At 41.4% G+C, this 14,118-nt stretch overlaps 1 protein-coding gene across 1 annotated transcript in view; it reads left to right on the plus strand.

The window, feature by feature from the left end:
• NUP188 (nucleoporin 188) overlaps window positions 1–14,118 on the plus strand; it is a 50,152-nt gene that overhangs the window by 22,585 nt on the left and 13,449 nt on the right. Inside the window, exons 13-22 of the mRNA XM_054726751.1 lie at window positions 5,192–5,257; window positions 6,361–6,480; window positions 7,049–7,175; window positions 9,255–9,407; window positions 9,610–9,736; window positions 9,945–10,032; window positions 10,122–10,198; window positions 10,944–11,058; window positions 13,151–13,271; window positions 13,392–13,455. Of these exons, the coding sequence (XP_054582726.1) occupies window positions 5,192–5,257; window positions 6,361–6,480; window positions 7,049–7,175; window positions 9,255–9,407; window positions 9,610–9,736; window positions 9,945–10,032; window positions 10,122–10,198; window positions 10,944–11,058; window positions 13,151–13,271; window positions 13,392–13,455 (1,058 nt within the window). The remainder of the gene's footprint in view (window positions 1–5,191; window positions 5,258–6,360; window positions 6,481–7,048; window positions 7,176–9,254; window positions 9,408–9,609; window positions 9,737–9,944; window positions 10,033–10,121; window positions 10,199–10,943; window positions 11,059–13,150; window positions 13,272–13,391; window positions 13,456–14,118) is intronic.

The raw sequence follows: 14,118 nt of genomic DNA on the forward strand, positions 1-14,118 counted from the left end.
TTGGGTAGTATGGACATTTTAATGATGTTGATTCTACCAATCCATGAACATGGTATGTTCTTCCATCTGTTTATGTCTTCCTCTATCTCTTTTTTCAGTGTCCTATAGTTTTCCGTGTATAGGTCTTTTACCTCCTTAGTTAAGTTTATTCCTAGGTATCTTAATTTTTTTGGTGCGATGGTAAATGGGATTGCCTTTTTAGTCTCTCTGTCTGTAAGTTCACTATTGGTGTATAGAAAGGCCATAGATTTCTTGGCGTTTATTTTGTATCCTGCTACATTGCCGAATTCATTTATTAAGTCTATTAGTTTTTTGATGGAGTCTTTCGGATTTTTTATGTACAATATCATGTCGTCTGCAAATAAAGACAGCTTTACTTGTTCTTTTCCAATTTGGATGCCTTTCATTTCTTCTTCTTGTCTAATTGCAATGGCTAATACTTCCAGTACTATGTCAAACAGGAGTGGTGAGAGTGGGCATGCCTGTCTTGTTCCTGTTCTTAGGGGAAATGTTTTTAGTTTTTGTCCATTGAGTATGATGTTTGCTGTGGTTTTATCATATATAGCTTTTATTATGTTGAGGTATGAGCCTTCTATTCCCACCTTGTTGAGAGTTTTTATCAAGAAAGGGTGTTGGATTTTGTCAAATGCTTTTTCTGCATCAATTGATATGACTATGTGATTTTTATCTCTCAGTTTGTTTATGTGATGTATCACGTTTATTGATTTGCGGATATTGTACCATCCTTGCATTCCTGGGATAAATACTACTTGGTCATGGTGTGTGATCTTTCTGATGTACTGCTGGAGCCGATTTGCTAGAATTTTGTTGAGGATTTTGGCATCTATGTTCATGAGGGATATTGGTCTGTAATTCTCTTTCATTGTGTTGTCTTTATCTGGTTTTGGTATTAGGGTGATGCTGGCTTCATAGGAGCTTGGAAGTGTTCCTTCCACTTGAATTTTTTGGAATAGTCTGAGGAGGATAGGTTTTAGTTCTTCCTTGAATGTTTGGTAAAACTCTCCTGTGAAGCCATCAGGCCCCGGGCTTTTGTTTGCCGGAAGCTTTTTAATGACTGCTTCAATTTCATCCATAGTTATTGGCCTATTGAGCTCTTTAGATTCTTCTTGATTGATTTTTGGAAGGTTATATTTTTCTAGGAATATGTCCATTTCCTCCAGGTTGTCCAGTTTGTTGGAATAGAGTTGTTCGTAGTATTTTGTAACAATCCTTTGTATCTCAGCAGGGTCTGTTGTTATTTCACCTCTTCATTTCTGATTTTGTTTATTTGGGTCCTCTCTCTTTGCTTCTTGGTGAGCCTGGCTAGAGGTCCATCAATCTTGTTTATCCTTTCAAAGAACCAGCTCTTGGTTTTGTTGATCTTTTGTATTGTTTCTTTGGTCTCTATGTCATTTATCTCCACTCTGATCTTTATTTCCTTCCTTCTGGTTACACTGGGCTTTTCTTGCTGCTCTTTTTCTAGCTCTTTGAGTTGTAGGGTTAAGTAATTTATTACCATTGTTTCTTGTTTTTTGCAATAGGCTTGTAGAGCTATGAACTTCCCTCTCAAGACTGCTTTCGCTGTGTCCCATAGATTTTGGATTGTTGTGTTTTCATTGTCATTTGTTGCTATGATGTTTTTTATTTCTTCCTTGATCTCTCTGGTGACCCAGTCCTTATTTAATAGCATGCTGTTTAGTCTCCATGTGTTTGATTTCTTTGGATTGTATTTATTGTAGTTGATTTCCAGTTTTATGCCACTGTGATCTGAGAAGATGCTTGATATAATTTCTATCTTCTTGAATTTGAAGAGACTTTGCCTGTGACCCAGCATATGGTCTATCTTTGAAAATGACCCATGTGCACTTGAGAAGAATGTATATTCTGTGGCTTTGGGGTGAAATGTTCTGAAGATGTCAATTAATTCCATCTGGTCTAGTGAGTCATTTAGGATTGCTGTTTCTTTGCTGATTTTTTGTTTAGAGGATTTGTCCAGTGGTGATAGTGGGGTATTAAAGTCTCCTACTATGATTGTATTGCTATTAATCTCTCCCTTGATATCCTCTAGGAGTTTTTTTATGTATTTGGGTGCTCCTATATTGGGAGCGTATATGTTTACCAGAATTATTTCTTCTTGTTGGATTTCTCGCTTTAGTATTATGAAGTGGCCTTCTTTATCTCTTGTTATGGCATTTACTTTGAGGTCTATTTTGTCAGATATAAGTATTGCTACCCCAGCTTTTTTTTTCCATTTCCATTTGCCTGAAAGATATTTTTCCATCCCTTCACTTTCAATCTGTGTGAGTCTCTTGTTCTGAGGTGGGTCTCTTGTAGACAGCATATATATGGGTCGTGTTTTTTTATCCATTCAGCTACTCGATATCTTTTGATTGGAGCATTTAGTCTGTTTACATTTAAAGTTATTACTGAAAGGTATTTGTTTGTAGTCATATCTATTTTTGTGTCTGTATTCCTCTTACCTGTTTATTTCTTCTTTTTACAGTATTCCCTTTAGCAATTCTTGCATTGCTGGTTTGGTGGTGATAAACTCCTTGAGCCTTTTTTTGTCTGCAAAGCTCCTGATTTCCCCTTCAATTTTGATTGATAGTCTTGCTGGATATAGTATTCTTGGATTCAATCCTTTGCTTTGCAACACTTTGGATACCTCCTTCCATTCACTTCTAGCTTGTTGTGTTTCTGTTGAGTAATCATTTGACAATCTGATGGGTGTTCCTTTGTAGGTAACTCTCTGTCTCTCTCTTGCCACCTTTAAGATTCTCTATCATTTATATTTGCCATTGAAATTATGACATGTCTTGGTGTGGGTCTTTTGGGGTTGATCCTGCTTGGGACTCTCTGTACTTGTGTAACTTTTATCTTTCCCATATCCGGGAAGTTTTCTGTCATTATTTCTTCAAATAGATTTTCTAATCCCTGCTGCTCTTGTCCTTCTGGCAGCCCTATTATACACATGTTACTTCGTTTCATGTTGTCCCGAAGCTCCCTTAGGCTTTCCTCCTTTTTAATTTTTTTCTCCAATTGCTGTTCAGATTGAGCTTGTTTCTGTACCTGATCTTCTAACTCACTAATTCGGTCCTCTGCTTCTTGTAGTCTACTGTTGAAACTTTCCATGGTGTTTTTGATTGTAGCTATATCACTTTTCATTTCTTCCTGATTCTTGCATAAGTTTTTGATTTTCTCATCCATCCGATGTATAAATTCCACGACCATTACTCTAAACTCCTTTTTGGTCATGTTGCAAGCTTCAGTTTCACTAATTTCCTTTCTTGGCGACTCCACATTTTCTTTCCTCTGTGAGTTATTTCGTTTCCCCATTCTGGCTATCACCAGAAAGCTCAAGCTTCCGTTTGCGTGGACCTGGGCCGTGTGCTATGGGGACTTCGCTCCACCCGAGTTTCACTGAAGTGCTCTGACACTAGGACATGTGGCTGCCTTTGGTTGGTGGGAACCAGACTTGCCCAGGGTCAGTGTCCCCAGTGTTCTGTGGGGTCTCGTGTGCACACTTAGAATCAGGGGCCCTGTCTGCACCACACTGTTGGTATGTGCCGAAAATGAGATCCTTAGCATGTGCCAGGAGTCAGAGTTTCCCTGTGTCTGCACCAAGACTCGAGTGTCAGAGTCTCTGTTGCCTTGTGCGGTTTCTCGTTGAGAATCAGGGTCCCTGTGTGTGCATGCACCAACAATTGGGGTCGCTGGCTCTTAGTGTGAATGCACTGTGAGTCAGGGATCCCAGGCAGCTGTGTCCGGCGTGCCAAATTCCCTGAAGTGGAGCTGCGTCCTGTGTGTGCTCTCTCTACTGAGCCAAACCGGCTAGGGCGCACACCCTTAATTTCCTGAAGGTGAGCTGGCTCTGTGCACTCTCCCAGTGTCCCGGAAGGGGGGCGGAGTCCGTCCTGCGCGCCAAATTCCCCAAAGGGAAGCCCCTCTGTGCAAGCTCTAAGATTCCCCGAAGGGGGAACTGTGACCCGCAAGCCAAATTCCCCCAAATTCTCCGAAGGGGAGCCCTCTGTGCGCACTGACAGATTTCCCAGACAGGGAGCTGCTTCTGTCCTGCGCGCGCCAAATTCCCTAATGGGGAGCGCGTCCCTGCGCAAAGCTCTGCAACTTGGGCGAGGGGCGGGTCTCTGTATACACTGTTTTGTAATCTCATTTTTTTTACTCTAGTGCATCTGTCCTGAACATCTGTGGGTGCTAATAAATATTCTTTTGTGGTATTTTTTAAAAAAAGAAACATTTCAAACTTTAGTATAAGTAGAAAAAATTGTATAATGAACCCTGCTGATCCCATCACCAGCTTCACAGCTGATATATTCATTTTTGCCCCTGCCCTTCTTGATTATTTGGAAGCAAATTCCAGTCATCATTTCATTTCATGAATATTTTAGTAAATCTTTACAATTATTATATCTAAAAACACAATATCTGTATATATCAAATCAGGAATCAGATTTCTTTTTTCTTTTTTTTTTAAAATATATTTTATTGATTTTTTTACAGAGAGGAAGGGAGAGGGATAGAGAGTTAGAAACATCGATGAGAGAGAAACATCAATCAGCTGCCTCCTGCACACTCCCTACTGGGGATGTGCCCGCAACCAAGGTACATGCCCTTGACTGGAATCGAACCTGGGACCTTTCAGTCCGCAGGCCGGCGCTCTATCCACTGAGCCAAACTGGCTTCGGCAAAAGACAGAAATATTGATGTGAGAGAAACACATCGATTGGTTGCCTCCTGCATGTGCCCTGACCAGGGCCCAGGCCAGGGAGGAGCCTGCGATTTAGGTACGTGCCCTTGACCAGAATTGAACCTGGGACCCTTTGGTCCACAGGTGACTATCTGTCCACTGAGCAAAACTGCCTAGGGCTATAATATGTTTTTATTGATTTCAGAGAGGAAGGGAGAGGGAGAGAGAGACAGAAACATCAATGATGAGAGAGAACCATTGATGGGCTGCCTCCTGCATGTCTCCCACTGAGGATCGAGCCCATAACCCAGGCATGTGCCCTCAATGGGAATTGAACTGTAACCTCCTGATTCATAGGTGATGCTCAACCACTGAGCCATGCCAGTCAGGTTCATTGGTATTTTTATTTCAACAGATTATAGTAAAAAAAAGATAGACTGGTTCATCTAGGGAAAATAAGCCATTTTCTTTCCCTTCCCCCAACAGGATATAATTGACACAGCATGTGAAGTCTTGGCAGACCCTTCTCTTCCAGAACTATTCTGGGGAACAGTAAGTATGCCATTGGGAGTCATGCTATGATACTCTCTGTAACAAAATAATTTATTAAGCACTTTGTAAAAGGTGTTATACTAAGCATTTATGTCCCTTTTCTTATTTAATCTTTATAAAAACCTGTGAAGAAGATAGTATTATTATCTCCATTTTGCATATGAGGAAAGGTGATGCTCAGGGATGTGAGGTGACTTGTCTAAGGTCAACGAGTTAGACTTCCAGGATCGGGATCAAGTTCTCTCTGACTTGAGTCTGTAGTCTACATTATTAACCAGTGTGTTATCTATCCTAACTACTAAGTCTTTTTTCACATTGGGAGTCGCAGGCACCAGTATTGTTGTAACTTTTTTTTTGGAGAATTGTGAGTTTATTTGAGTCAAACTGAAGACATGCCAAGGAGCAAGATCTCAAATGCTCTCATTGCTGTAACTCTTTTTTAAGGATATTTTATTAATTTTGAGAGAGAGAGAGAGAGAGAGAGAGAGAGAGAGAGAGAGAACATCGATGTGAGAAAAACATCGATTGCCTGCACATCCCTTACTGGGGTTTGAGCCTAGAACCTGGGCATGTGCCCTGACCAAGACTCAAACTGTGACCTCCTGGTTCATAAGTCAACACTCAGCCTCTGAGCCACACAGGCTGGGTACCAGAACTTAGTCTTAGCATTGGGACCAGCCTCAAGTCTCAAGGTCCAGCTGATGAATAAATTTGTACTTATTTTTTGGCCTGACTTATCTGCTTGTATATTTTGTTCTTTTTTTCCTGATATGCCATTTAAGTCTTACAGAATTACAGTGTTCCTGGGAGAAATAATATTAGATTGAGGCTCTGTTGCATTATACGGTGGCTAAATGCTGACATGTAGTTGGGTGTTTTTCACTTTAGTGGGAACATGTCATGCACAGGTGAACACTGTTGTCTTCCTCTAGAGAAGATGGCCGAAGAGGTCACTGGAGGCAGTAGTCGTCTCTTTTCAGGTCCTAACCGAATCAGTTGTTGCTAGCCTTTTTCAGTGGAAATATGGAAGTTTTTAATTTCTAGAGAGAGGGGGTAATGTATAGATCATGTGAAGGTTAGTGATTTCTTCCCTTTCACCATAGGAGCCAACCTCTGGTCTTGGGATCATTCTGGACAGTGTCTGTGGAATGTTTCCCCATCTCCTCTCCCCACTCCTACAGTTGCTGCGGGCCCTCGTATCAGGGAAGTCTACTGCCAAAAAGGTAGGCTGTTCAGTTAGATGCCTAACGAGAGTGGAGATGGTTTTTAGGAATCCTTTCTGCTTTCCACATCGAAATCCCATTGCCATGGCAAGAATTAGTGTGAAGTTGAATGAAAATACCTAAGATAGTGCCTCAGTTCTATAAAAATGTTTTCATTAAGTACCTTACTATAGGTATGTAGGAATAAGACAACATATAAAGTTCCTTAATATCAATGCGAAGAGAAGAGGAGAATAAGAAATAAACAGCTAATAAAGCCAGGTGATGTATAGTAAATGTCATTTGAGTAGTACAGACCATTCTGTTCAGGTGAGGCAACTATCTGTGGAGTGGGTGGAGCAGGGGAGAGGGGGCACCTTGAGTTGAAGATTAAAGAACGGTGAAGGCTTGGCAAGGAGTGCGGAGGCAGTTCCAGGAGAGTTACAGGGGTGGGTTTGTAAGACGTTGGAGAGTCTACACGTACACAGTCTGCTGAAAGAGCAGAAAGGCAGATGTGCAGCCCCGAACATGTCCCCTAGCTAAATGTGTGGCTGATTTTTTTGTGTGTTTTTTTTCTGCATGTTGGCAGGTATATAGTTTCTTGGATAAAATGTCTTTCTACAATGAGCTTTATAAGCATAAGCCCCATGATGTAATCTCCCATGAAGATGGAACTCTCTGGCGGAGGCAAACACCCAAACTCCTTTACCCACTTGGTAAGATAAAGAGACCTTGGTTTAGTAATCTCTTTTTCTTTCCTTTTTTTTTTTTTTTTAATTTACTAATTTTTAGGGGGGAGAGAGAGAAATGCACCTTGACTGCAACGTGCATTAAAAAATAATGCATGCATAAAAAATAATGATGTTCATTGTAACAAGGTAAAAAAATGCAGAGATACATTTTAAAAAGTTTCTCTCTCCAGAACTTCCTCCATTAGGGAATCAGTGTTAAGAGTTTACTCTGTCCCTCTTACATGTTTCTGTATACTCACAAATTCATTCTACAAGCTGATCTTCTTACAGATGGATCTGACTTTTTTTTAGTAACTACATAATTATTTTTGATGTTCCATAATTTTTTATTTTTCTCCTTCTCAAGGACATTTAGGTTGTGTCACATTTTTGCCACCAAAAACAATGCTGCATTTGGTACATAAACCTTTATAAACTGGTGCTTTTATTTTTAGTACATAAAATACATTGGGATTGTTGGATAAAAGGGTATACATAATAAAGATTTAAGTCCACCAACATATGAAATGGATAAACAAAATGTGTATATGTGTGTGTGTATACATATGTATATATGAGTATGTACACACACACACACACACACACACACACACACACTCTGGGATATTATTCAGCCTTAAAAAACATGCTATAACATGGGTGAGCCTAGAAGACATGCAAACTGAATAAGACAGTCACAAAAGGGCAAATATATGATTCAACTCATATGAGATACTTAGAGGAGTGAAATTCATTCAGACAGAAAATAGAATGGTGGGTGATGGGTTGAGGGATGGAGGGATAGGAAATTATTAGTTAACTAGAGGCCCGGTACACGAAATTCGTGCACGGAGAGGGGGGGTGCCTGTCCCTCAACCCAGCCTGCACTCTCTCCAATCTGGGACTGCTGGCTCCCAACTGCTCGCCTGCCTGCCTTCCTGATTGCCCCCTAACCACTCCCCTGCCAGCCTGATTGATGCCTAACTGCTCCCCTGCCAGTCTCTTTGACCCTAACTCCCTAACTGCCCTCCCCTGCAGGCCTGGTCCCCCCCAAATGCCCTGCCCTGCAGGCCTGGCCACCCCTAACTGCCCTCCCCTGCAGGCTTGATCGCCCCCAACTGCCCTCCCCTGCTGGCCATCTTGTGGCAGCCATCTTTGACCACATGGGGGCAGCCATCTTATGTGTTGGAGTGATGGTCAATTTGCATATTACTCTTTTATTAGATAGGATGGGGATAGAGTTTCAGTTTTGCAAGATGAAAAAAGTTCTGGAGATGAATGGTGGCATTGGTTGCACAACAGTGTGAATGTACTTAATGCCACTAGACTGTACACTTCAAATGCTTAAAATGGTAAATTTTATTTTATATATATATATTTTACTACAATTTAAAAAATAATTTAGCCCTAACCGGTTTGGCTCAGTGGATAGAGCATCGGCCTGCGGACTGAAAGGTCCTAGGTTCGATTCCGGTCGAGGGCATGTACCTTGGTTGCGGGCACATCCCCAGTGGGATGTGTGCAGGAGGCAGCTGATCGATGTTTCTCTCTCATCGATGTTTCTAACTCTCTATCCCTCTCCCTTCCTCTCTGTAAAAAAATCAATAAAATATATTTAAAAAATAATTTTAAAACGTTTGAATACATAGTAAGAAAAGGTTGTAGCAATTTATTTTCCTACAGGCAGTGCGTAAGAGTGACCAGTTAAAACTTGTAAGCTTATGTGTATTTCAGGTGCTCAAAGGAGCAAAATATAGAAGGAACAGCCTTGCTCTTCTAATCCTGGCACCACCACCAACTTAGCCAGTGACCTACGGTCCCATAAGGTGGTCTTCCCACAGTCATGTGAGTGTGATACCATTCTGTGCACTCAGCTGTTTTAGGCGCATGCAAAGACTCGCTTCCCCAAATGAAAAGAGGCTTTTTTCTTATTAATGGAAAAATGTGTAGCAATGTTAGATACTAGGAAGAGAGCCTGTGTGATTAAATATTGGTGTCTGGTATAGGAGGTACCCTTTCCTGTTGTGTCCTCAGATATTAGACAAATTTCTCTTTCTTCCCTAGGGGGTCAGACCAACCTTCGCATACCTCAAGGCACCGTGGGCCAAGTAATGCTGGACGATAGGGCTTACCTGGTACGCTGGGAATACTCCTATAGCAGCTGGACCCTCTTTACCTGTGAGATTGAAATGCTGCTTCATGTTGTTTCCACTGCAGGTGAGGGCAACTTTGGGAGACACTGCTATAGGGAAGAAAACGGACATGCCTAGAGGATTTGGAGGATAGGCAGAGAATTTCAAAACAAAATTCAGAATCATCCAGGTTATGATTAGTGTAATTTGTTTATCTGGGCCTCAGATTGTTCAGTGATCTTAAAGGAATTGTATTCCATAAGGTCACAGGCTTCCTTTTTCCTCAGATGTGATTCAGCACTGCCAGCGGGTCAAACCCATCATTGATCTGGTCCATAAGGTCATCAGTACAGATCTGTCGATAGCAGACTGTCTCCTGCCCATCACCTCCCGCATCTACATGCTACTGCAGCGGTGAGTGTCTGCTCACACCCGTGGGGTTCAAGTCCACACACGTTTGTCTGGGAAGCTCTGGTGTGATAACTGTCCCCAGCTGAGTGCTGTTCTGTTTCAACATCCTTGCTGAGAGGAGGGCCTTGGGAAGAGAGAACTGGAAAATATTTGTGATGGAGCAGGGTGTGTTACTCATTTTACAGAGTATAGTGTACTGTTTTCCAACCAGGTTAACGACAGTGATCTCCCCCCCTGTGGATGTCATTGCTTCTTGTGTCAATTGTTTGACTGTTTTGGCTGCCCGGAACCCCGCAAAGGTATGATACCAAGTCTTCAGAGCAGTCCCAAAATGTTGCACTTGGTACCTGAGAACACAGGGTCATTGACTCTTCTTTTTCCTTCTCAGGTCTGGACTGATCTTCGTCACACAGGCTTTTTACCATTCATGGCCCATCAGGTCTCCAACATGAGTCAGATGATTAGGTGAGCCAGGTCTTAGGGTGGGCAGAGTATATTCCCTGGGAGCACCATGGACATACCAGGTCTAGGCTAGCTTAATTAGTTTTAAAGAAGCTTCTCTTTGCCTGTTTACTTTGCTCCTTGGCTGTTCAGCCCTCTGGAAATAGGGATGAATAAGGACAAAGCATCGGAGACAGTGGGACTTGGGGCTCAGAGGCTCCTCTTCTCTGAGGCAGCACTGATGGTCCTACAGTCTTTAACGCCAGAGAGAGAGAGAGAGAGAGAGAGAGAGAGATTTCTCATTCAGCAGCAGCCACCTTAGTTCATGGGGATTAACTTTACAACCTAGAGAATCCAGGGGTATCTGGATCCAGAGATTTGGCTTCTCTTTCTTAAGCCAAAGTCATTCTGTACTCTTCCTTGTTTCGTGGATATTCCAGCTCTCCTATAGACGAGTTATTAATGCACAGATCCATCTTACTACCTGAGCATTCTCTCCTTGCTCTCTCTTGCTTACAAGACAATCATGTTTTCCTGATGTTTATCTGATTTTTCACTTTAAACCTCTTAAGGTTGTATATTAATAAAATATGCTCTGAATGTTTATCCTGGGTATAAAATTGCCTAAACTTGATTAATTCCTTTGCGGAGCTTTCCTATTTTATGCCCGAGCTATATAACAATAATAAGAATGTTTTGTGATTACAGTGTCTTGCAATCTTGAAATCTCCCCATCATTATTTCCCTCTGCCTCTCTGTCTTTCGCCAGTGCGGAGGGGATGAGTGCTGGAGGGTACGGAAACCTCTTGATGAATAGTGAACAGCCCCAGGGCGAGTATGGGGTCACTATTGCCTTTCTCCGGTTGATCACCACTCTTGTCAAGGTAAAATCTGGTCAGATAGAATCATCTGGAATAATTTCCCTGGCCCTGCTACTTTTCTGCAGGCAGAACAGTTGGCTTGAAGTTATGGTGATAGTAGTTTGTGTGTACTGAGTATTTACTGTGTGCCAGATTCTATAGTACGTGCTTTATCTAAATTATTTATTCCTCGGGGCAGTTTGGCGTAATACACTGAGTGTCAAGCTGTTTTGACTGTAGCCCAAGGTACTACGTATATTTTAATATCATGTTCCAGTAAATCCATGTGTATATACACTGAGTGGCCAGATTATTATGATCTCTGAACGCATAATAATCTGGCCATTCAGTGTATATCCTATATAATAAAAAGGCTAATATGCAGATTGTCCCCTCGACCAGGAGTTCAACCAGCAGGCACGCCAGCCAACCACCCATGTTCCCTCCCCTTGGCGAGGCTGGCCAGACCCCACCCATGCACGAATTCATGCACTGGGCCTCCATTATACACATACACACTGAATGGCTATATATATATATATATATATATATATATATATATATATATATATACTCTTAAAACAAGTTTCACAATATGACACTGCTCTTTATTTTTTAATATCTTTTTATTATTTCAGAGAGGAAGGAAGGAGGAAGAGAGAGAAAGAAACATCAATGATGAGAGAGAAAATCAATGATCCGCTGCCTCCTGCACGTACCCCACTAGGGATTGAGCCCACAACCTAGGCATGTGCCCTGACTGGGAATTGAACCTCGACCTCTTGGTTCATAGGTTGACGCTCAGTCACACCAGCCGCACTCACAATATGACACTACTCTGACTACACAAGACTCACTTTGATATTTTCTAAGAAGGTGATCTCACAATCTACTAATGCAGTGATTTTCAACTGGTGTGCTACGTATGACATACTGGTGGGCCACAAGAATTTTAAAACACATAATATCTATTTAGTTGGGGGCACTGACCTCTTTTCCCTTTGCTTGTCAAGTTAATGACAATAGCCAACACAATAGTAGCCATCCAGTATGAATCAATCAAAATTATGTTGGACTCATTGCACTATAGTGTTCTGATGTTCCTTTTTTTCCATTTTGTTTTTTTGCCAGAATGGCAAAAAATTATTTTTTGATGTGCTGCAGAATTTTAGTAATTTGTGTGTGCCATGAAATGAAAAAAGGTTGAAAACACTGCACTAATGGATGACAACTCAGTTTGAAAAATACTGGTGTAGCATGGATTTTGGAGTCAGAGAGAGTTAGGTTTACATGTTAGGTTGACCACTTACTAGCTGCATAACCTGGGGCAAGTATAGAATTTCTCAATTTCTGTGAAATAGGAATGATCAATGATCTCCACCTCATGGAGTTGTTGAGAGGGCCATATGTGAAAAGCACTTGGCACATTTCCTGCCTGTAGGAATCAACCAATGAATGCTTAAGATAGCAACAGTCCTTTCTAGGTAAAGATAGGCATGTAAATATAGATGTTTATTTATAAAGAATCCCCATTTTAATTCATTTTTTATTTATATGATTTTAATCTTTATTATTGAAAGTATTAAAGATGTCCCCCAAGTCCCCATTTTAAAAATAAGGTAGCTGATGTTAACTAGTAATATTAGGACAAAGAATATTTTAACAACTCTTAAAACAAGTTTCACAATATGTAAAATTTGTGAAATTTTACAATTTGTGCACCTCTATCTGACTCTGGTATTCCAGTGATGGAGTGAGATAGAGGTTGGGGGATGGCTGGTGACAACCACAATGAAATGCGCATTCTCCATTATTGACAGTCCTATAGCCTTTATGTTTAAGGTACCTCCTTTCTGACCAGATTTAGCCTTTATTGCTCTCCTACATGCAGGTGCCTTTTGTGACAGTGTCACATTGTCTTTTTAGTCCTTTTCTCTATTCTTGAGAATCCTACAGCTTGGACTCATTTGCGCTAGAGTGTTCTGATTTTTCCCCCTCCACTAATAACTCAGGTTTACCCAGATTTCCTTTGGACCTATGGTTTTGAAGTTAAATTTCCATTAATTAAGTTATTTTCCTTGAATAGCATAAGCCCTCTCACTACGGTTTCTTGTAGGGGCAGCTTGGTAGTACCCAGAGCCAAGGACTGGTGCCCTGCATCATGTTTGTGCTGAAGGAGATGCTTCCCAGCTACCACAAGTGGCGCTACAACTCCCACGGTGTGAGAGAGCAGATTGGTAAGGAAAGTGTGGGCAGGAAGGTCTGAGGAGTTTCTGGCTCCCTGGAGATCTTTCTCTTTTGGGGGATAAGGGTCATCACACAAGACCACATCATTCCTTTGTCTTTCCGGAGTCTAGGTTGCTTGATCCTGGAGCTGATTCATGCGATACTGAACCTGTGCCATGAGACAGACCACAGCAGGTAGGAGGGGTGATTGCTGAGCTTGGTGGTCTTGGATGCGGCCAGTCACCAGGGGAAGCATGGGCTTCTGCTGTGCAGAGCCGTCTCAGCCTTCCACAGGTTGAGCCCAGAACCAGCTCTTGAGGTTCTGATTTGTTTTTCACTAGACTGTTCACTCTTCCTGCTGAGAGAGAAGAACAAATGAATTGGGAACAAGATTGTTCCTAATGATATTGTTATATACTCACTTATATCACTTTTTTTTCCTTTTTAAATATTTATTGTTGAAAGTATTACATATGCCCCATTTTTCCTGCATTGCTCATATCACTTTTTATGCTCTTTCCAGAAGTTATTATGCATATTAATTGGAAAATATTCAGTTAGTGCAAAATGCCCTTCGCAAGCCTGTTTTCCAGAGATGACTGTTACCTTCTAGTGTGTGTTCTCCTAGGTTTCTTCCTCTGCTTATACTGACTGGTCTGTAACTTTATTTCCATGCCACTACATATACATCTGCCTTATTTCAATGGTTCCATGCATTCCAGTGTGTGAATTAATCATTATTCATTTTAGTAAACATATCCAGTAATTGATGGACATTTAGATTGATTCTCGGGGTGATCTTTAAGATCAAGTCTCTTTAGAGAAAGTGATCAGAGTGCCTTCGTCTGGCCAAGAGCT

Source organism: Eptesicus fuscus, chromosome 15 (assembly GCF_027574615.1).
Source record: "Eptesicus fuscus isolate TK198812 chromosome 15, DD_ASM_mEF_20220401, whole genome shotgun sequence".
Classification (NCBI taxonomy): domain Eukaryota; kingdom Metazoa; phylum Chordata; class Mammalia; order Chiroptera; family Vespertilionidae; genus Eptesicus; species Eptesicus fuscus.